Below are 24,092 nucleotides of genomic sequence, written 5' to 3'. Positions count from 1 at the left end.
TTCTGCACTTTCACACTTCACAAAATCTTTGCTGTTTTAAATCTTTTCTGCTTTAAATTTGCTCCGCATTAAATTTACTCCGCTATGAATTCTAATGATTAAACATTTAATCATAGTTCATACTTACAAACACACTTCAGCTCTTTACACCGCTTTGGATGCCAAAATTAATTACATTAAACACATAGGTTGGCCCTACAAAATTAAATCATAATAATAAAATTTCTTTGTCTTCAATTGAGTTCTCAACATCTCTTGTAACCTCTTTGCCTCTTCTAGTTGAATCTTTAGGCTGAAGATAATCTTTTCTAATTCCTCAAGGACTTGTGACATTTTTGCTTTTGAATCTCTTCATATTTTTGCAGCTGTCATTTGTGTTTCAGATTCTTCTTCTTAGGCTTCCTGATATCTCTTACAACATAGATGAGTTATTCTTCAAGATCCACTCATTCTCCAATTTCAGCATCTTCCTCCTCTTTTGAATCTTTTCTTTCACATAGTTGTCTTCACCTTTCATGACATGAACCCTTGTTTTTGCTACCATGAATAGAGTTTCTTCTTTGTCATAGTTTCAAACACTTTTATCATTCTCCTTAGACGAGCTACTATCCCTTTTGGAATAGAGGCTTTTCTTGTGCTTATGGAATTTATTTTTCTTCTTATATTGATGATGCTTGCTCCCTTTCATCTTGTTATGATCTCCTTCATCATTAGTATCATTCTTTTTTGCTTATGGACACAACATAAAAATGTCCTATTTTACTACAGTTAAAACATTAAAATGGTAGCTTAACTTTGTGTTTGCCAGATCATTTCTTCATCTTTTTCAAAAATGAGACTTCCTCTGCATTTGACTCATTGCTTGATTTAGCTCTTCATTTTTCACCCTCTTTGAAGCCTACTTGTCTCTCTTTGATGGCTTCTAATTTCCAATCCTCATTTCATATGCAATAAGGATCCCATGCAATTCGTCCATTGTTAATGAATTTAGATTCTGTATTTCTTCAATGGTGGAAACTTTTGCAACAAATCTCGAGGGGAGAGACCTTAACACCTTTTATATAGTCATTGAATCTTCAACCTTTTCACCAAGTCCTTTGATGGTGTTAACAATTTCATCCACACGAAGGAGATAGTCTACAATGTTTCATTCGTCTTTCATTTTTCAGCCTTCAAATTGTCTTCTATGGGTTGGGAGCTTAGCTTTAATTTTGTGATCACCTTCATAGATGTTTTTATGTTTTTCCCATATTTCTTTTGTTACCTTGAAAAACTTTAATCTAGACAAATCACACAAGATAAACATTCATGAGTTTTACATTGTTTTCACTAGTCTTCTTTCCAACCCGATCCACTAGTGGAGATGTTGGAGTTGTATAATTATTCACTACTGATTGCTAAATATCAAAGCAAAGAGCCATTAGATAAGTTCACATCTTTATGCTTCAGAATGTATAGTTTGTTCTCTCAAACAACAAAGCTCTATTTGAGGAAAAACCTTCTTGACTATCCATATGTGCTCTCAAGATCTACCTTCTATCGGTTAGACTATTTTTGAAGGAACCTACTCTCCTAGCAATTGTTGATCACACACTTATGTTGAGAGGGGGTATGAATCAGTATAAGACAAACTTTTACTTATTTAAAATTTAACAACCACAATAATAACAAACACGGAAGATCCACATGTTTTTCCCATATTTCTTTTGTTACCTTGAAAAACTTTAATCTAGACAAATCACACAAGATAAACATTCATGAGTTTTACATTGTTTTCACTAGCCTTCTTTCCAACTCGATCCACTAGTGGAGATGTTGGAGTTGTATAATTATTCACTACTGATTGCTAAATATCAAAGCAAAGAGCCATTAGATAAGTTCACATCTTTATGCTTCAGAATGTATAGTTTGTTCTCTCAAACAACAAAGCTCTATTTGAGGAAAAACCTTCTTGACTATCCATATGTGCTCTCAAGATCTACCTTCTATCAGTTAGACTATTTTTGAAGGAACCTGCTCTCCTAGCAATTGTTGATCACACACTTATGTTGAGAGGGGGGATGAATCAGTATAATACAAACTTTTACTTATTTAAAATTTAACAACCACAATAATAACAAACACGCAAGATCCATACAACTAAGAACAAGAGATTTACGTGGATATCTTTTTGGGGAAAAACCACAGAGAAGGATTGTTTGGATCTACTATCCAAATCCAACCACAACATAAATAAAAAGATGTTACAATATATGCAGGCACCAATCCTCACTTACAGAATTTGCAGGTACCAACTCAGCAAGAGACACCGATCCTCACAACTGAGCACCAACTCAGCAAGAGACACCAATCTCTTCTTTTAGGAGGCACCAACCCCTTCAACAAGATTTCACCTTCTAGATGGTGCTTCTTCAACGGATGTGTTGACGTGTATTTTGTACACTATCAAACACAGAATAAAATACCTAAAGGTACCTTATCCTCTCTTGAGTAAAGCCTCTGATTGCTGAAGATATCGCGAAAAAGGATCAATCAGGATGACTTCAAGGTTCTTGTATGTAGGGTCTCTACGTGTGGATAAGCTCTCTGTGGTATGATGTGATTTGCTGGAATCACAAGGGGACTTACATTTGATGATTGAACTTCTGATCTGCTTTGCTGGAACACAGGCTCTTACTAGCTTAGATTTGAAAAAATGGAAAAAGGATGAGGGCGAAGAGAGGATCTAATCCTAACACTAAGAATGTAAGAGCAATGAATGATCTTTGATGAAATTCTAACTAAGTCTTGTTTTGACATCATAGGAACATCTCCACAAGGTTAGTGCGATCTTCGAAGGAAAGCTTTATGATGTTCAAATCATCACTGCAGGCATAGACACCATCAGGTTGATGCATATCGATGAAGAAGGGACAATTGAAGTTAAGCTTAAGCTGAATGATTCCAGTTGACTACGCAAGGCAAGTCTGCAATCAACAAACTGCTAGTAGTATGGATATACGAATTTCACCATCTATCAAGCACATTTCTTCCACTCATCTAATCATAAAATCAAACATGAGAAGTATAAAGACCATGCAAATTGTCGAATCGACCCATAAATTTCACCATTTCTTCAATGAAGTTACAAGTCTTTTACAACAACATCTTGGCAACAATCTTTGCCTTCTCTCTCTACTCTACTCTAATTGCTATTCTCTCTCTATCTTCTAACTGCTTCCAACTATTCCTAACTATTCTAACTATTGCTAATTTCTAATGCCTTTACAAAATGAAATGCCAGGGCTTATATAGTGCCCACAATACAATTTGATGGCTTAGATCAATTCGAGATCAATGGCCAAGATTTTACAATGAAAACCCTAATTAGGGTTTGTTACAACCATTACATAACATTTAATGCTTGACCAATGATAAAATTGTATTGCTTGGACACATGTCCTCTCTAGAAAATTCGACCAATGAATAGCCGGGGTAGGTACATCGGAGTTTGTGCCACCTTCCGTGAGTTAGGTACATTGAATCTGGACATGCTGAGGTGGACTACACTGACTGGAGAAGTGATGACTAGGATGCCACCTCGTCTGACACTTGTAACTTGGTAAATATTCAACTTGGTGTTGTTGAGAAGCTAGCTTTAATTAATTCATCTGGAACTATCTGCTTCTTCAACGAACCCTTGTTCTAACTTCTTGTGTCCTTGATGTGCAGGATGACTGTTGTACCCTGCTTTGAAACGCTGGATTGGAGGAGGCCGCCCTTGTCCTTGCTTGATCGTCCTTGAGGAGACCGTCCTTGATCTGGCTTGATTTTCCTTGATGAGATCTCCATTTGATGCCTACACAACATTTCAAAATTAGTAACATGATTTTGCAATGAATAACTAGATTAGAGATTAAATTTAGGAAACTTCATGATAAGTCCTTGAGTTATCATTTCCTAAAAAACGATTGAGCTATCACAATTCAAAATTTCAAAATTCAAACTTTAAGGCTATGACGATCAAAATTTAAAATTAAAACAAGGGATCTTGCCATACCTTACTTGAGAGCTAACTCAAAAAATGCAAAATGAAGAAAATCGCCTAGGCAAAAATTAATGTTTGAAACTTTCAACGTGATCTCCTTCAAATGAGCGATCCTCTTTAGTAATTTGCCACCTTTGGGGGGGGGTCTTCAATGTAGTCTTTGGCAAGTTCGCCCCACTTTAACTTCAAATTCGCACTCCCTTTGCTAAATTCACACTTCTCCTTTATGAAATTCACTCCTTGTAAATACAAATCGCACCTCTCTTTGTCTTCTCCAAATCGCATATGAATGAAGGTGAAATGATGATTTGAAAATGAAATTATCACCTTCCCTTTATAGGCGCTTACCCCATGCATTACCTTAGGCCGACTTTTGCAAAATAAGGTGATTAAAAGCAATTTTAAAATAAAACCAAAGGCCGACTTTGTAAGAATAAAACAAGTAAATCCAAGCGCTCCAAGTTTTCATTTAAAATAATAATTAATTAATTAAATGCCATCGTTTTTAATTAATTCGTTTTTTTTTTAAATAGGCAAAATTAATCAATTAAATGCTCATGCGTTAATTTTTAAATGCTATCAATTGAATATTCCAATTTATCGATTTTTCTAGCGTTTAATAAAATTCAAAAAAAAGTTTTAACGCCAAAACTTGGAGATGGTGGAAAGATACAAACCATTATCGCCCTGGTCCCTGACTGAGGGACAGGAGCGAACTTCCATTTTAGCCTTTGATTTTCGCCTTTGACGTTCAAAATCTCCATCTTTACGTTGAAACTGGCATTTTCGCTTAGAACCTCGAGCTTGATTGATTTGATTTTGTGGATGAGTGCCTCCTGAGGTTGATATCGCCCTGGTCCCTTGGTGAGGGACAGGAGCGATCTTGGTGTTTTCTCCTTGATCTTGCTTCTTCAATCACCAATCTTCATTATATGGCAAGCAATGACGTTATCCCTTCGCTTCATGCATATTCTACTTGTCGTTAACAAGGCATATTCGATGTTTAAATGGTTTTCGCCCTGGTCCCTTGGTGAGGGACAGGAGCGAATTTTATGCTCTAGCCAACATTTGCTATCTTTCAACCTTTGCTTCTTGTTCGTTGCCTTCCAAATGATATCTTCGACCTTGTGCAACCTTGTACGTCCTTGACTTGGCGTGATTTTTGAATGAACTGGCTAATAAAATGAATATCGCCCTGGTCCCTTACTGAGGGACAGGAGCGAATTTGGACTTGTAGGCTCCATCACACTTTGCTAACTTCAAAAATTATCTTCAATAGACTCGTTGTGTCCCCTTTCATTCATCCATGGCCGGGAGTTTGTTCAAACTTGGCGAGAAATTGACCTAAGGCAAAAATCGCTCTGGTCCCTGACTGAGGGACAGGAGCGCCTAGGCCAATTTGAGTCTCCTATTGATGTCTTGTAATTTTCAATTTGTCTTCAACGGGTTCATTTCATCCTCCTTTCTTGCTTCAAACTCAAAACTTGCTTGCTTTTTGCCCAAAACATGCCTCATGAGGAATTTCGCTCTGGTCCCTGGGAGAGGGACGGGAGCTATCACTTAAATTCGCCCTGGTCCCTGGCAGAGGGATAGGAGCGATTTTGCTTCTAGGGTCAATTTTCCTCATGATTGCACTTTCAAGTTATATTCAACTGATAAAATGCATCTCCTTTGATCTTCTCAATTCGCGAAATCGTTCAAATCTTTCAAGGACAAGGCAATTTTGGATTTCAAGCTCCGGTCCTTCAGTGAGGGACAGGAGCGATTTTTGTCCTCCAGGCCCAAATGCTTCACTTTTCACCATGAAATGTCTTTGCTAGGGAAGATATCATCCTGCTTCATGCTATGAATAAAAGTTAATGTCCAAACAAGGTCTAAAAATGTGCATATGAATAAAATCGCTCTGGTCCCTCAGTGAGGGACAGGAGCGAATTTGACCTTCTAGGCAAAAACTTCATCATTTCATTGCTTTTGATCAAGTCTGGATGCTCCATCATGCTCATTTTGCCCTTCACCATGCCTTTGATGTCTCAATTCGTCCAAACAAGGTCAGGAATGTCTCAAATAAGTATTATCGCCCTGGTCCCTTGGTGAGGGACAGGAGCGCTTCGCCTTGGACCCTTGGAGAGGGACAGGAGCGAAATTCGCTCTGGATCCTCAGCGAAGGACAGGAGCGAAATTTGACTTTTCGAACTCTCTATCAGGATAACTTTTATGGAATATAACATTTAAGTATAAGAAAGAAGAAACATAGAAGGATACTTTAAGTTATATTCCATATATACTTTCAGGATGTTTGAGAGTGGTTTCAGACCTCCAGGAGTTATATTGCAAAATCTAGTTTTTGGAGGTTTTTCAGTTTCCAGACTTAGTCAAATTCAGGATCAGGACATTCCAGACTTAGCCAAATTTCAGGATCAGGACATCACTCAAGCCGGACTTGCTATCCTATTGATCTCCCCGACAGCACTCAAAATGCAAAGGCCAACTAACAAAACCCTAAAAGACCTAGAAAACAAACCCTAAAAAGCAAAAAACATGGGTCCCCATTTGCAATGGGGCGATGTGTGAAAACGTCACAACAGGATGATAAACATATTTTCCTGCACTTTCACACTTAACAAACTCTGACGGTCGCTGCTCATCATAACGGTTGATTGTTTGCTGATCCCGCAAACAATCCATCCCAAACTGCTGGATCAGGTGCTTGCAATCAATAACTCTATCCTCTGAAGATGGGAGATCACTATCGCAACACGGATAGTATAAGTCCCGAACCAACTCACATCTGCGAACTATCCAATCATCTACAATCGGACTAAAAGAGAATTGAAGTGCACTCCTCGCGAGGTAATTTAAATGGACTCTCGTAGGCTCACTCAATGGCTCTGTCTCATAATCTTGTCCATCAAACTCATCATCACTCCCACTGCTCTCAAACCATGAATCCAAAGACAACTCATATGTCTGAGATCCAAAATCCAAAATACACCTCAACTGAGCACTGTGGCTCTGTGGTGAAACATACTGGTTTCCCTCATCAGTTGTAAGAGGTGTAAAAGAAGATTTGCTTTCTAGAGAAGGAAATAAGTCAACAGGAGTATCATACTCCCAACCAGCTGACAAACTGCTAGTTGCCTGTGAAAACAATGATGGAGTAATATCGTGAGTCAAATCACAACTCTTTGGTGAATCTCACAGTGTCACAGTAGAACACTGTACTGTATCTGTTACTGATGATGTCTGTGCCACTCTCAATCTATCAGAAAGCTCCTCCAATCTGGAGTTTGCTTCCTGAAGGGACAACTGGGTATCCTCCCATGCAACAACAATCGCCTCAAGCTCCTGAGAGAGGATATCAACTTCCTCCTCTTCCCTCAACAAAGCACCATAACTAATAAAATCCCTCTGAAGGAGATAATCTCGGTCAGCCACTAATTGTAAATACTCATGCTTCAGTATCCCAATGTCTCCATAAAGAACATGAAACTTTGGTAAGGAAAAATCACTGCTGCCCTGCTCATCAATCATGAGGGTGCTCCAACTATGTGTAGCCAACAACTGGCGAGCGACATTGAAATGCTCAATAACTGTGTCTATACTCCTGTCGTCAACCTTGAGTTGTCCAATCAGGTGATGAGGAGTCTGAGAATGTTGGCTCTCCTGTAACTGTACAAACTCAAAATCTACATTGTGGAAAGAAGTTGTATCTGTATCCTGTACCTCTCTGTAGTCAACATCGTGTATGCACTCGGCCATGGAGACAACCTCATCCAAAGTACTGCTGCTCCATGCCTCTGAGAACACCACATCCATCAATGATGATACTGCTGAAAATGCATTGTCATCACTCTCTTCTACATCCCATGTGTCCGCACAACCCACTGACTCACGATCCTGGGGTCCAGTGCTACTAAGAGAACATACTGGGCTGGATTCTAATGTCTGATCTATAAAATCAGAATCATCATGATATGAGTTCTCAACATTCAAAGCATCATTGGTACTTGAATTTTGAATACCTTCATGTGACAGCCCATTGGCACCATCTTGTACAGGTGTAGACATTGATACCTCAAGCTGATGCAAAGGTACCTCACTGCTGTCATGAAAATCAGAATTGCTAACCTCTAAATTAGTTGCCTCTTGGGAAATCCCCTATACGGAAAGTGAGGACAATTCATTATCCAAAGCTGTCCTAATGTCTCCTTGAGTTGAATCCACATGTCTAACAAAACCATCACATAAATTCTTGTCCCACTCATCGGAACTTGAGGGCACCAAAACATTCTTATGTAGAGGTATATTACCCCTAAATGAAAGTTCTCTGTCCATTCCTGATTCCTGCACCCTTGATTCTTCTTTCCTTCTTTGCCACTGATCTGAACTTGTAGCTACCAAGTTATCTTCGTCTGCTCCGGGTACACCCATAAATTGTGTGAAGGAAAGGAGCTCACGTATCATCTTAGGAAGAGAACAATATTGATGATAGCTGCTCATAACTATATCATTAAATATCTTGGTAGGAGGCATCTTACTTTTACGTGTTGGAGAAGATGAGTGCCCAATTTTAGTTCTAGCCATGGTATTTACCTGTAACTAAACTGATATCCCAACGGATCCCGGAGGTTGAAATAAAGTTTGTTCTCAACAATTTTGGGACTTTGACCAACGTATTGTCTTACCAGCTGTCAACTGTAAGCATAAATGTGTAGGCTGACAGCTACCCAGTTGCTGATATGAATTATCAAAACCTTTTATCAAATACCCAGATGCTGGAATGAATTATCAAAACTTTTTATCAACTACCCAGATGCCGAAATGAATTATCAAAACCTTTTATCCAGTACCCAGATGCTGAAATGAATTATCAAAACTTTTTATCCAATATCCAGATGTGACAATTTCTCATAAACCCTACAGGCTAGTAGGATGTAGGCTCTGATACGACTGAAAGATCCCTGATGGATCCCCTTGCTGATCTGCTGTAATTTTTAAAATAATAAACTATATTTTCCTGTGATTTTGCTGATGGTCTTACAGAATAGAGAGAAGTTGCAGAATGTTTGGTTTCTTTTTGTATTTTTTTGAATATATAAGCAAGTAATGAATAAAGAACAACAAATAAGGAGGGAAGCTGAAACAAGTAAGAACATTCAATTAAATCAGAATTGATACAAATCATACCAGGCAGATTTCTGATTTATAATATCCAGATTATTCCCTACGCACTGGGGATGTGCTTACATCCAATAATGGCGCCAACTGAAGGGTAGATGATGAACACAAACCAAGAACACCAGCTATGGCTGAATGAAAGTCTTCACCACTTCCATCGTAAAGTGTACCTGCTGTAATGGTGGCATCAAGCTGGAACAATCACGCCCCAGCTGGGAAATTCAACCACCCTGCTGAAACCCTCACCAAGCAATTTGAATCTCCACAAGGAATAGCGCATACACTCTGACCAATAATGCCAATGCCAAAAGAATCCACTGCCAATCAATAGTTGAGGGCTACGTCCCGGCTAGTACCAATCATGGGGTTTGCGTCCCAGATTGAAGAATTGCTCTACTAGAGCAATATCGCACCAAACAAGTTTTCAATATGTAAAAGATAATGAGAAATTAGGTTTCCTTCTCCTTATATCTCTTTCCTTCCAAATTGAACCCTAAAGATATATGAAAAGTGCGCTTTAATATAAAGTCATATTTCCCAATATTGGGCGCCCAAGTATAGAAAAAAACACCACTTTTTCAATATAAAATAACTCCAAGCGCCAAAAGGACCCTAGCAAGTGAAAATCATTTAGAAAAGTTCAAGACCTTTCCAACGAGCTATAACACATGGGCATACGAATCCAGATGAAGCCAAAAACCCCTTGTTACTCCGAAATGGCTATAGACATAGCCTTATTTAAAATATTAAAACGCTAACTTAGGAAATATTTAAATATATTAAAAATATAATCCAAATAGCTACAGAAAGCTCGAAACACACCAAAAGCCTGAAACTGAACCTGTCACCTGTTTGTGATTGATGTCGGAAATCATGGATCAACTAGCAGTCTCATCCCTAAAATCTAGGGATGCTCCTAGAAACTAGGAAACACACCCAAATCTCCTGGAACTGAAACCATCTGAAAGGTCATGAATAACCTCACGACTGGTAACTGTCACGACCTCCTAAAATTTAGGGATATCCCCTAAAATCTAGGAATTGCTCCAAACTGGCTCCAAACTGCCTATAAAGCCAAAATCCAGTCACTATATGCACTGAATGAGCTCCAATCAACCTCTGCTAGCCTACGAGACTCCAATGATAGGCCAACTCCTCCGTCTCTGATGTCCACTCTAGAAAGGGGACATGACATTTGCCATCAATGGCTGTTGATGATTGTAGCTTCGGTCAGATTAATCTAACCGATGAAGTCATATATGTGAACATTTGATATCTATCCTTTCATATAGTCTGATTGATGTATTTACCTTGATGATGTTAATCATAACATGATTATGAATAATCATGTGTATATATATATATATAATTAAACATACACACACATGATTATGATCATTATATATAAATCATGAAATTCTGGAGATGATTATAATCATCATTGCAAATCACCGATCTGCCTATGATTGAATGATAAAGTGAATCGATCATACTTTGGATCGATTAAAGAACAATATTATGTACTTAATCATAAATGAAGTCGATTATGTGAATCGAATAATCTGATTATGTATCGATTAGAAGTCTAACCAATATCGTTTATGTATAAATTGTATCATGCTGATTTGATTATGAGAATCGAATTATTTATAATTGGTTATGAACATCGAATATATTGATCAATGGAATGATCAATATAATGAATCGATCATCTTGCTAAACGGATCAGTATTAATATGCTGTTTAATATCAACGATTATGTAATCGTTCATTGCTTTTTAGTGGAGCATGTCTATGAAGAGACATGACTCCACGTGAACTATGTTCACGTGGAGGCATGTCAGTTCATAGATATGTCTAATCAAAACATATATCATATGGATGAATTCGATTCTAATGGTAAGTACAGAAATCAATAAGTGCAAGCCAAAGATATACACAACAAACAATATAGAGAGCAGTCGACATATGGAAGTTAATATTAAGTACAGTCAAGATTAGTGATTAAAGCGGAGAATATTGTGAGAGAAGATAGAGCGATCTGCAGTGTGATCTGCAGTGTGAGAAGTCTGTCATATACGAACTTGGATAGTTCGATATACTGTGTAATCAGCATTGGGAAATTCTGATAAATACAACAGTGAATAAGATCGACATTATATTGCAATATCTTCATATTGTTTACTTCTCCATATCATCAGTATTGATATTATAATTTCTGCAGATTGACATATATATATGTTAATATTCAAGAAGAAATTATAAAGACTTTGTGATCAATATCTTATATAGAAAAATTAAAATACCATAACCTCTAAATCTGATCAAACATTAACAATGGCAATACTTCAAACAATCTCACTTTGACATCAATGACCATATTTCCAACAATCCTTCTTCTTGAACAAAACACACTTTGATATTAATGCAACATTTGCAACAAAATGCAGTGTCTGTGCCACTTTTCTTTTCTAGCATTCTAATCTTGGCTTTGCATATGGCATAAAAAATTCTTTAATGTTTGCTTCACTTAGATATTTATAAAATATTTTTGAATTTTGAAGTTTTGTGCATGAATACATCTATTATAAACATTTCCAAGACAAGGTTATATTGTTTGGTTTTTACAGGTGAGAGATGAATTAGAGCACTTGCTTGATGATGATGAGGATATGGCTGAGATGTATTTAACAGATAAGTTGACTCAACTACTAGATGGGAGTTCTTCTCCCTCTTCTTTTCATGGTACTAGAGGTGGAATGGAGCACGAGCTGACTCATTTTGATGCAGAGAATGAATGGTGAGATATTTGCATTTTTTAAAAGTTAAATATTTCTTTTACCATATATAGAAACCTAGATAAATTGTGTTTTGAAGAATTTCAGATCCTTTTATATATATCAATTTATTATAAGCCTTTGATCAAATAATGCTTTTTTAAAGTAGAACACTAAAGGACAAAATTTGTTCAACTTTTCTGTCAGTGGTGCCGAAGCATTGAGTGGCACATTCAATTCACTAGGTAGAGATGTGGATAGCAGCACAAGTAGCAGAACCCATAGTGGTACTAAAGGTCTTGATGTGGAGGAGTTGGAGATGCTTCTGGAGGCTTACTTCGTCCAGATTGATGGAACGCTAAATAAGCTATCAACAGTATGTTGTACAAAATTATTTCCATTTTTTGCATTTCAGTCATCTTCATACTTTTTTCTTTAAATGCTCATATACTTTGAAAGTATATATGGTAGTGTTCACACATGTTTTTGTTTTTTATATTATGTTTGATTCCTGGAAAAATACCATTGGTTTGTAGTTGTTGGAGATCTGGGTAAAAATACAGTAAAAGATATTGGTCCTCGGTGTTTACAAATTCATTAACAATGATAGAACAAGCATAAAATTGGAAATAACAGTGCATCTACGAAAACATGCAAACCACAAAAGTACTGTTATAAGTGGGGAAAATCCTTTCAGGTAAAAAAACCTCACTAATAAAGCATACAAGTTTGTATTAATCTCAATTGTAGAGCATAGAGAGTATGTACACAACTTCCCTCTTTAGTTTAGTAACATTTTGGAAGCATAAAAGCATGTTAAAGTTACAATTCACTATCCCAAAGCTTCACTATATGGGCAAATGTAAATTAGGAAACCATAGATGGTTTCTGATTTTTCTTCAATGGGCTTAAATCATGAGCTAAGTTGTCAGTATGCTAAGAAGACCTCATGGAATGTGCCAAGGAGTTACAAGCATCCTAGAAGCTTGAAGACCTCTCTCATAATCTTGGTTAGCTAACTTCAGTAGAGGACAAAAGCAACTCACTAGAGGAGAAAATAAAAACTACCTACATGCAAAAAAGACCTCCAACTTACACATTGTCATGAATGCTATCTTAGACTGCTTACAATGTCATAGATGCTCTTTACAAATCTTACAACAAAAATTGCATAGATTTCCTTCCACTTGATGCCAAGTGTTGAATGATGCCTTAGATGCTTGCCTTTACATTATGCACCTTACATGCATATTCCATGTCACAGAGAATAATAATTAATTTTAAACACCTTCCAACCTAATGTGGATGTCCTACATAACCTTCTCCATAATCCTTTGGAGATGTACATATAATTAACCAACTGTTAAATTAATTAAATGAAGTACAATAGTCCTATGGCTGCATGGTAAATATCACCTAGTCCTAACAGTAGTAAATACTGGTTAAGCCTTGGAAGTTACTGTCCAAATAATGATGCATTGGTAGCAAATGCTTTTGATTGACCCAAGACAATTAGTATTCGAACAATTAAGTTCAGTTTTTCAACCACAATATCTTGATGTTCTATGAAAAACAACAATATGAACGAAGTTTCATACTTAGAAGTTGAAAACTATAAAATGTTAAAGATATAATGTATGGTGATTACACCTTTTTATCATAGTAGCATTACATCTACATGTCATAGACATGAGAAAATGAAAGTGTAAATGGAATTCAAGTATATGGTGTTAAAATGGGAAATATACTGAATTAAAAAAATGCTTAAATACTCGGTAGAAAAGATGGAGAAAAAACTACAATTTTTATTTCATACCAAATATAGTGTGGAGAAAGAAAAACAAAGTTCAAACTTCTAACACGATATAAATAAAGATTCTGTATTGCATATTACTCAAATCCTCTATAAGCATGTTGATGAAACACTAAATAAGATATCAACAGTATGTTGTACAAAGTTACTGTTATTTTTCTGCATTTCAGTCATCTGCGTACTTGCTTCTGTACATGCTCAAATATCGTGAAAGTAGAAAAGATGCTGTTTGCATGCTTTTTTAATTTTTTTGGTATTATCTTTAATTCTTGGAAAAGGTATAATCAAGTTAAGCTGCAGAAAATGTTGGCCAAGCCTTGGAACTTAGTGTTCAAATAACAATACATTGGTAGCTAATCCTTTCGATTGACTAAAGGCAATTATTATTAGAACAATTAAGTTCAGATGTGCTACCACATTATGCTCAACATTTTATGAAAAACAATATGAATGGGGTTTTGTAATTAGAAGTTGAGAGCTTATAAATGTTAAGAGATAATATTCATGGATAGCACCTTTTATCATAGTAGCATTACATTTACACGGCATTAGATATGACAAACAGAAATTGAATTCAATTACATGGTTTTAAAATGGGAAAAACATGTCAAATTAAAAATGCTAAAATACTCATAAAAATATGGAAAAACACTGCAATTCTTATTTCATGCCAAATATTGTTTGTAGAAAGAGAAACAAAGTTCAAACTTCTAACATAAGATACAAATAAACTTTCTACATTGCCAATTACTTAAATTCCCTTTAAGGATAAAATTATCAGTCAAGTATGGTGTACCCTATTACAACACAACAAAGTAAAAGTCGCATACATGATTAACCTTTAAGGCTCTCAAGCTACAAAATGTGAAGTGGAAGCTAATATCTAGATCCTTCTCCATATGACTGCAGTCATGATCAAAGCCTTATTCAAGAGAGTTAAATATTTCTATCAAATGAGGGCTCTTCCTCAGCAGTGATCCATTCTAATTTGAGATCAATATCTTCAATACCAACTGGCTGATCGTCTATATGATTACCTGAGATTGGCAGTTCATAATTTCTTTACCTACTAGTGTATGCTGGAAATTTGAATTGATTGAATTTGAACTTTTGAAAATCATAAACAGGGAAGTTAGATTACTGATTATTATTTAAAGTTCCAAGCCACAAATTTTCTCAAGGCAAAGACAAAAGAACTAGAAAATGTGTGGCCTACCAGTAGTCTGTGTGTATCATCGTGGAGTTTTCCTCCCTCATGTCAGCAATTGCGGAAAAAGCAAAAGAGCTGGAAAATGTGTGGCCCATTTTGGGCGACTCTATCATCTTCATCAAACATCATATAATCCATGAAATCTCATCAAGGGCACTTGTCAACATGTTAATCCCTTAATATAAATCACCACATACCTTGTGCTTGCTCATGGTCAAACTTAACCGCTGTTCTATCCATGTATAAGAGATGGAGAATCTACAGCCAGTGGTGGGAGTAGCTCCATCAAAGACACAGCCTCCTAGAACCCACACCCTCCTAGAACCCACACCATTGCATGTGAATGACCTTGAACTTGAATAAAGTGATCCTTATGCCTCAATTTTTAGGTTATAACCTTCATCTCTCCAATTTTGTTAAGAGTTTTTATGATAAACTTGCAATTCCTCCTCATGGGGGTTAATCTTAGTTGAATTATTCTTCACAATAGCAAAACTAATATCTTGCAAATCAGCATCACATGGCTCAATCATTCCATACCTTGTGAATCATCATTACATGGTTCAATTACTTCCATACCTGATACCTGAAAATTGGGTGGATGTTTCTTGGACGTTATTTTCAATTATTGACACATGTTCAAACACAATATCGGCTCTTGTTCTTCATTTCTTAACCTCCTTATGTAATATAGGCCTTTTTTATTGGGATAATACTTCAAGAGTGCCTCCAAGTACTCTTCAAAGGGAACACAAGCTTTGATATCATCTAACAATCTTTGATATTGCCCTAGAATTTTTTGGGCCTCAACTTTGTAAAATAACTCTTGATTCTTGAACAGTAGGCATGTCCTCTTCCTTCTGTAGTTCTTCAAGTCTCTTTGATTAGAATGTATCCAAAATGTTAGCTTTACCCCACAGGCTGGTAGGATCAAAGCTCTGATACAAATGGAGTGTACCTAGGGTTTATTGGCTATTCCAAAATGTATGGAGTATGGACAATACAAAATACCTAGACTTTTGATGGCTGTCTAATTAATTAAAGGAGTGTTTGTCAAAATTGGCCCAAAGGGACTGTCCCAATTTCATCATGTCTCTCTTAATCTTCATCATGGAAGGCGTCAGAGAGTAGAATCTCCTAGAAGTCATCTAACCATTGAAAGTTGTCATAGTCCTCAATCCCTACCCACTTTTGTAGAGAGTCTCTACCCACACCCGCCACCTATGGTGATGAGCCATGTCAACATTGTTCATGTTGAGCAAAAAAGGGTGCTTCACCACTGCCGCTCCTTGCTGCCACATTTTGGGTATGTCATTCAGCAAGGGATACCCACACCCAATTCAACCACAACCACAACCTCTATATTGTTGAGAATGACGTCTTCCTTGAAAATTCCCCCAGGAGTAGCAGAATGTCAACCTTATTTCCCCACAAGTCCAGAAGAGAGGCCAGGTTGTGGGAGGAGATATCAGTGTTGACCCGATATCTGTTGGTGGAAACAAGAAATTCATCCCAAGCACCATGTGAATTGCCTCGTTGGTAATTAACTGAGGGATTTTGTTGATAGAATGGAGACGAAGATCAGAAATGTAACCTAAGAAGGCCATTTGCCTTTTATCACTCTTTTTTTCATTTTTACTGTTCACTTCGAAATTCAAATGTTTAATGCAATTGCTGCAATGTGTTAAAAACTTTATTATTTAGTAGTTTAAGTAGTTTGCTAGTTTGCTTGGTAATTAGTATGCCAATTTTTTTATTTTTCATATGTAATTCTAAGACTCCTTCCTTGTAATGTCCCCTACTAGGGAATCATGCCATTGTCTTGGGATGATGGTGGTATGTTTTTATACCACAGTAGTCAGGAGACATGTCTTTAACCCCCTGCGACACCATCTTGGAGATTGGGATGTGTCTCTGGTACCAAAGACCTTGCTTGAGACATCTCTGGTCATAGGAAACTTTCAGCCATGGTCTCCCGAAGACTCTTGCCATTTCTCATGCAAAAGGCGGTATCTCTCACACAAATAAAACAAAAAAACCTAAAACTTAAAATTTAAACATGCTTGGAGGCTGGAAAACAAACTTAAAAGATATTCATAGTTTCTATATTCTTGTTGCTGTTCTTTTAATTCCTTTATGCAGACTTTGCAGTATACATAGTGGGGGTGAATTTTACTAGATCCTTGGGATTCAGGAATTTTCTTGTGATATACATTTTGTTTCTTCATTGCTGTGATTATGTCTTTATTCATATTCTCATATATATGATTACATCATTACACAGAATAGAAAAAGGATTCAGTGTTGAAAGATTCAGCTTGTTGGTCTGGGTCCTTGCCTTCAGATTTTTATACACTTTGTCAAATTTTACTGATTTGTATGAAGTTTCCTTTGCTTTTGATGAATGTTTTTGTTCTAGACGAACTCTTTGCTCCTTTTATCCTATAGATCTGGATTGCTGTTGGCTGTTTGATACTTAAGTATTCTCCTGTATGTTTTTCGTTGCCTATTTCATATTTGGGCATACCCTTGCCAAAGGATTTGCAATGTTGAAAGTTCAATGTCATGATATTTTCTATAAATTATTAAATTATATTAAAAAAATGGTGTCTCTGTAATGCCCCCTTTTAGGAACACTAAATATATTAACTATATTAATATATTTAACAATTGAACTGTCATAATAGTTAATAAACTATTAGATAAGTAAGAATGTGTAATGTCCCCTTGTAAGATCTTTCCTATTTGTGCAATTCAATGAGACAAATACAGGGATGATCTGATGTAAATTATAGTGGAATGTTCAAAGGAAATTCAGTTATGAAATCAAATATAATCTAGGCACATATGGCCCGAATATAAATGTATAAATATATGCCGAAATGGCTATGTATAAGATGATGTCTTTGATCTTTTTATTCATGATGTTGCTGTGCCTGAAATATCCTTGGTTATATGCGATATGTTTTAAAGTTCTGATCTGAGATCAGATTTCTGAGTGCTGTCTCTGTTGTCTGTCTTTTAGATTATGCAATCTTAAACGCTGTGTCTGATATATCTGCTCTTAACTCTTGCGTATTCACCTTGTAATGGGCCGGTAGATCCCCACTTCTTACTCGGCTTTGAGGCTCCTTGAGCGCTACCAATGTGAGGTATATACAAATAAAACACTTCCTCTCTTCCACTCACACTTTCAAAGGGATTTTATATTATTTCTTATGCCCTTCACGAAGGGATGTATTTCTTGGTCGTGTCTTTACAATGAATAGACATATCTCCCTAACTCTTAATCACACCTTTGTTTATCACAAGACAATCTTTATTCTTGTTTATTCTTAATAACAAATCCTTGTCATCGCTATTCTTTGTTCTGTCTTTCATCACAGATTGCACCCTTATTTATCCACAACAAATCGTACTCTTTACTATAATGAACTGCTCCTAACTGATCTGGTTGGCCAGCATATTAATGCGATTAAATGTTGGTCTTTAAGCTAATCCTATGGAGTCGGTCAGTACTGCAAATCTACCTGCTTAGCATGTAAGAGTCGGCCAAACTCCTTAATAAGTTGGCTCTGAGTTGATCACCATCTTGCCTGGTGGTGAATCACCACTATAATATAGTTGTTTGTCTTAACATAGCATGAACTTCCAATAATCGTTGGGCCAGATTAATCTTCTCTGAATATTATTGCTCTTAGTCTTGAATACCTTTCTTGATTGCTGACTTTGAGTTCAACATGAGGCAGTTTATTGGGAGAATTGGCTTGTCCTTCAACCAATAAATCACTAATTTCATGAAGTGAGGGCGAATCTTCCATATATCGAGCTTTATGGACCGTAGTTAATATAATCGATCATTGTATGCTTGTTTCTATTAATAATAAGTTTAATTTAAATTTATTTAATCGTTCTTTCTATCACTATTGATTCATGCCTTAGGCGAATATGATCCTATTCGTCCTTTGAAACATCGTTACCACTGATGATCCAATCTTAGTTTGGGAACGGGACATTACAGTCTCCAATTATCTCTGTCTCCTATTTTGAAAAATAGACATACTGGTATCAATATCAGTCTCCTATACAAAATAATACAAAATATAGCAATATAATGCATCCCATTCATTATGAATAATAACAGTACATATAGCACAATAAACTAGAAGTCTAAGAATGAACTACACTTCTGGATGTGTGGGACAGAGGGCTCGTGGAACCTGCTGCCTTCCCATGATTAGAGTCTAAGGATGAGAATTGTAGCTGGTCAATAACCCCTTCTAGAGGTCAAATACAATTACATATATAACTACAAGTCTACATGAAAGGTTGGCTACAATTGTGATCAATTATGAGCAGTTTAGTTCCATAATGGCCAATGCTTCATCTTCCTTTTGTTAAGATATAGCCCTCGTGAATCTAACTGATGGTAAATCGGTTATTATCTGGAGAGTGATATATTAACAGTTCGGAGATTAAACATAAACAAACTAATTGTTATGAACAGTTGTCTCCGTAGGGGCATGTCCATACGTGGCAACTGCCACATATGGACATGTCCCTACATAGGCAACCTTTCCTCTTGTATTTTAACCAGATTCAATGATGGAGACGATCAATAACTCATGGCAATCAGTCTTCCAGAATCGCTGTCATTATTCTTCGATCCATATTTCACAACATGGTATCAGAGCCAGCTTATTAAGAGAATAAATTAGACAGCCATATTACTCATAAGCATTTATCAGAAGTAAATAACAAATCGACGCAGAGCTATATACGCAGAGGATATATCCGACTAAGAAAATATTCAAAATGTCAAGTAATATGAGAGTGGAAGATAGACTCGAAGGAGCCTCCAACTTCGTTTCTTGGAAGATACGAATCATTGCCATTCTTGAAGAACTAGAATTAGAGCCTTACATAGAAGAAAATCTAGATATGCCAAATGATGAACCAGAGAAATCTACCTGGAAAAGGTGTAATAATAAAGCAAAGAAAATAATCATTGACTCAGTCAAAGATCATATTCTTCCATCTATAGCCAGACTGCCTAAAGCATATGAAGTATTTAAAACCATTAAAAATACATATGAAGTTAACAATGCGAGCAGAATGTTAACCTTGAAACAACAACTTTTAAACATAAAGATGAATAAAGATGATACAATATCTACATACTTTTCAAGGATATCTGAAGTAAAAGACCAATTACAAACTATTGGAAATGAGGTAGATGATCAAGAAATCTCTCTCATAGCCCTAAGAGGATTACCAATTTCATGGGAATCCTACATTCAATGTATTAGCAGAACACCCCCCTTACCCAAATTTGAACAACTTAAGAATGAGTGCATTCAAGAGGAATCTCGACTAATCTCAAGAGGATTAGGGCCAAATAAAGAAGGAGAAATCCAAGCACTTAATACAAATACCTTCAACAAAAAGAAAAAGTTCTCCAAATGGAAGAGAGGAAATAAAAACCATCAGAAAAGAGATATGTCTAAAATTCAGTGTTACAAATGCAACAAATATGGGCACACTCACAGGAATTGTCTAGAAAGGAAGAAAACACAAGCTACTCTAGTCGAAGTCAAAGGAGAAAACTCACTTTTCTTCTTAGCCCTATCAAGCGAAATAAATACAAATAAAAACACTTGGATCGTAGACACTGGAGCATCAAGGCATATAACTGGATTCAGAAATCAGTTTGAAACACTTAACGGGCACTCAAGTGAAGAGGTTACTATTGGAGATAACTCCACATATCTTGTGAAAGGAATTGGGACCTGTACAATCAAACTAAGAATTGGAGTATCTCTACAATTAAAGGATGTTTTGTTTGTACCTGGAATAAAAAGAAATCTAGTCTCAATCTCAAGCCTAGCTGATCAAGGATATTGGGTTACCTTCAATGAAGATAAAGTTCTACTCTGGCCTAAAAATACAAATATCAAAAATGCCATAATAGTAGGTTCAAGAGATGGTAGCCTATACAAACTATGCAGTGATCAAAAGGAAGCACTAAATCTTGAAGTTTCAAATAATAATGAATTATGGCACAAAAGATTAGGACACCTAAGATATAGTGCTCTATCCAACATAAAGAAGATTACTTTAGGACTGCCCCAACTAAAATCTGAACACACAGGCATTTGCAAAGGATGTGCCTTGGGAAAGAATGTGAAAGTTTCTTTTCCCTCAAGCGAGCACAAATCAAAAGTTATTTTAGAACTAATTCACTCAGACCTATGCGGTCCCATGTCAACACCATCCCTAACTGGATCCTTATACTACATAATCTTTGTTGATGACTACTCTCGAAAAACATGGATATATTTTCTAAAGTGCAAAGACTCAAATGAAGTACTATCTAAGTTCAAAGAATTCAAGGCACTAGTAGAAAACCAGTCAGGGAAGAAAATTAAGGTGTTAAGATCCGACAATGGGGGAGAATATACATCTGACAACTTCAAAGACTTTTGTAATTCTGTTGGGATTAAGAGGGAGTATACTATACCATATAATCCACAACAGAATGGAGTAGCAGAAAGAAAGAACAAAACCATAATTGAAGCAGCAAATGCCATGATGCATGACCAAAACTTACACACTTCATTCTAGGCAGAAGCTTCAAATACAGCAGTCTACATTCAAAACAGATGTCCGCACTCAGTTCTAGAAAACATAACTCCTGAAGAAGCTTTTACAGGGAGCAAACTAGACTTAAGTCATTTAAGGATATTTGGCTGTCCCATATATATACATGTTCCTAAAGAAAAGAGGACAAAACTAGAACCATCCGGAAAAAGAGGTATCTTCATTGGCTATAGTGAAAATACTAAAGGATATTGCATTTACATTCCAGGGAAAAAATCTGTTGAGATAAGTAGAGATGTAAAGTTTGAAGAAAACACTACACTCTAAGAACCTGAGGATGATAACATTACTAAAGAAGAAGAAAATCACATAACTGAAATTGAGAGGGAGAATATCATAGAAAATTCCGAACCTTTAGACACTGAGAGGGAGGATGTCATAAGAGCTTCTGAACCTCTTGTTGATGAAAATATTGAAACACTCAATAACAAGAAAAGACCTCTATGGGCAAGGAAAATGATTGAAGAGAATAATGTAGAACCAAATGAAATTTCCAAAGAAAATAAGAGAACAAGAACTCTAAAATGTTATGCTGCACTTCTAATCGAACTCACAAATTCTGAACCAACAAATGTCAGAGAAGCCTTATCAAAATAGGCTTGGAAAGATGCTATGGTTGAAGAATATCAATCTATACTAAAGAATGATGTTTGGGATATAGTGCCTAGACCAAAAGACAAATCAGTTGTCTCATCCAAGTGGTTATTCAAGATCAAATATGCATCTGATGGTAGCATTAAAAAACATAAAGTTCGCTTTGTGGCCAGGGGATTCTCTCAGAAAGCAGGAATTGATTATGAAGAGACATTTGCCCCAGTTGCTCGGTATACGTCAGTAAGAACAATCATTGCAATTGCAGCATCCAAAGGATGGAAAATTCACCAAATGGACGTAAAGACTGCCTTCCTAAATGGTTCAATTGAAGAAGAAGTATATATAGAACAACCAGAAGGATTCACCATACATGATAAAAATTGCTATGTTTGTAAACTAAAGAAAGCTCTCTATGGGTCAAAACAAGCACCTAGGGCCTGGTATGCAAGGATAGACAACTATCTCTCCAAACTAGGGTACTCCAAGAACCTAGCAGATCCCAACATCTACTTCAAGGTTGCAAATGGCAATATGATTATATTGGTCCTTTACGTGGATGATCTTTTGATATCAGGAGAGGATAATCTCATTGAGAAATGTAAGCAAGATCTGGCAGCAGAATTCGATATGAAGGATCTAGGGCTTCTACATTATTTTCTGGGATTAGAAGTATGGCAGATGAAAAACTACATCTTCCTAAATCAAGGAAAGTACACCACAGATATTCTAACTAGATTTGGGATGATGGAGTGTAAGCCATTAGCTACACCAATGGAAACTAATTTGCACAAGCTGAAAATTGAGGCAGAAGATTCAGAACCTACAGATCCCACACTCTACAGACAAATTGTCGGTTCACTCATGTATTTGGTAAATACTCGTCCTAATATCTGCTATGCTACAAATGTATTAAGTCACTTCATTTGTGAACCTAAGAAGATACATCTAATGGCTGCTAAACACATTCTAAGATATTTACGAGGCACAATCGGACTTGGCTTAAAGTATGAAAATGTTGAGATTCAACTTGAAGGATATTCTGATTCTGATTGGGCCGGAAGTACCACTGACCGTAAAAGTACTACAGGGTGTTGCTTCAGTCTTGGTTCTGCTATGATATCTTGGTTAAGCAGAAAACAGTCAGCAGTTGCACAAAGCTCCATCGAAGCAGAATATATGGCAGCCTCCATGGGAGCTCGTGAAGCGGTATGGCTAAGAAAGTTATTATTTGGATTATTTGAAAAAACTCTGAATTCAACAATAATTCATTGTGATAATCAGAGCTGTATCAAGCTCTCAGTAAATCCAGTTTTTCACAATTGATCCAAACATATTGAGATCCCTTATCACTACATAAGAGATATGGTAGATCGAAACGTCATAAAACTAGTGTACATCAGTACTGAAGAACAAAATGCTGATATCTTCACCAAGCCACTTGCAAGATTGAAGATAGAATACTTCAGAAGTAAACTTGGTATGACTAGATTATAATTGAGATTATTAGGATGAAATTCCTACCATGTGTAATTTGTTCATGAATAAATAAATAAAATGTATATTGCAATATTCTAACCGTGTTCGAGAAGATGACGATCTTTTTATGTTTAAGGTTACTCTTTCAAGGTGACGATCTTGACAATAGTTGACCAAGTGTCAAGATTGACTACATTAAGTTGTTGCCCCGGACTGTGCCAGATATCTTGATCCTAAAGTATGTGATCATCTCATGATTGACTTCTTAAGTGATTGTCCCGGACTGAGCCGGATATCATGATATCGAGTTTATTGTCATGACAAGACTATATTAAATGTTATTTCGAATTGTGTCGG

General features: G+C 36.4%; 1 protein-coding gene across 2 annotated transcripts in view; it reads left to right on the top strand.

Moving 5' to 3' along the window:
- Positions 1–24,092, top strand: part of LOC131049280 (magnesium transporter MRS2-3) — a 121,307-nt gene that overhangs the window by 75,993 nt on the left and 21,222 nt on the right. The window contains exons 4-6 of one of the 2 annotated variants that reach the window (XR_009106699.2): positions 11,836–12,005; positions 12,190–12,358; positions 18,031–18,157. Coding sequence is in view for 1 of the 2 variants with exons in the window: in XM_057983332.2 (XP_057839315.2) it covers positions 11,836–12,005; positions 12,190–12,358 (339 nt within the window). In the remaining variant the exon portion in view is untranslated. The remainder of the gene's footprint in view (positions 1–11,835; positions 12,006–12,189; positions 12,359–18,030; positions 18,158–24,092) is intronic. The other variant, XM_057983332.2, reaches the window with a different exon arrangement.

The sequence above is a fragment of the Cryptomeria japonica genome, chromosome 10, assembly GCF_030272615.1.
Source record: "Cryptomeria japonica chromosome 10, Sugi_1.0, whole genome shotgun sequence".
NCBI lineage: Eukaryota > Viridiplantae > Streptophyta > Pinopsida > Cupressales > Cupressaceae > Cryptomeria > Cryptomeria japonica.
This window is presented reverse-complemented; position numbering and strand designations above follow the sequence as displayed.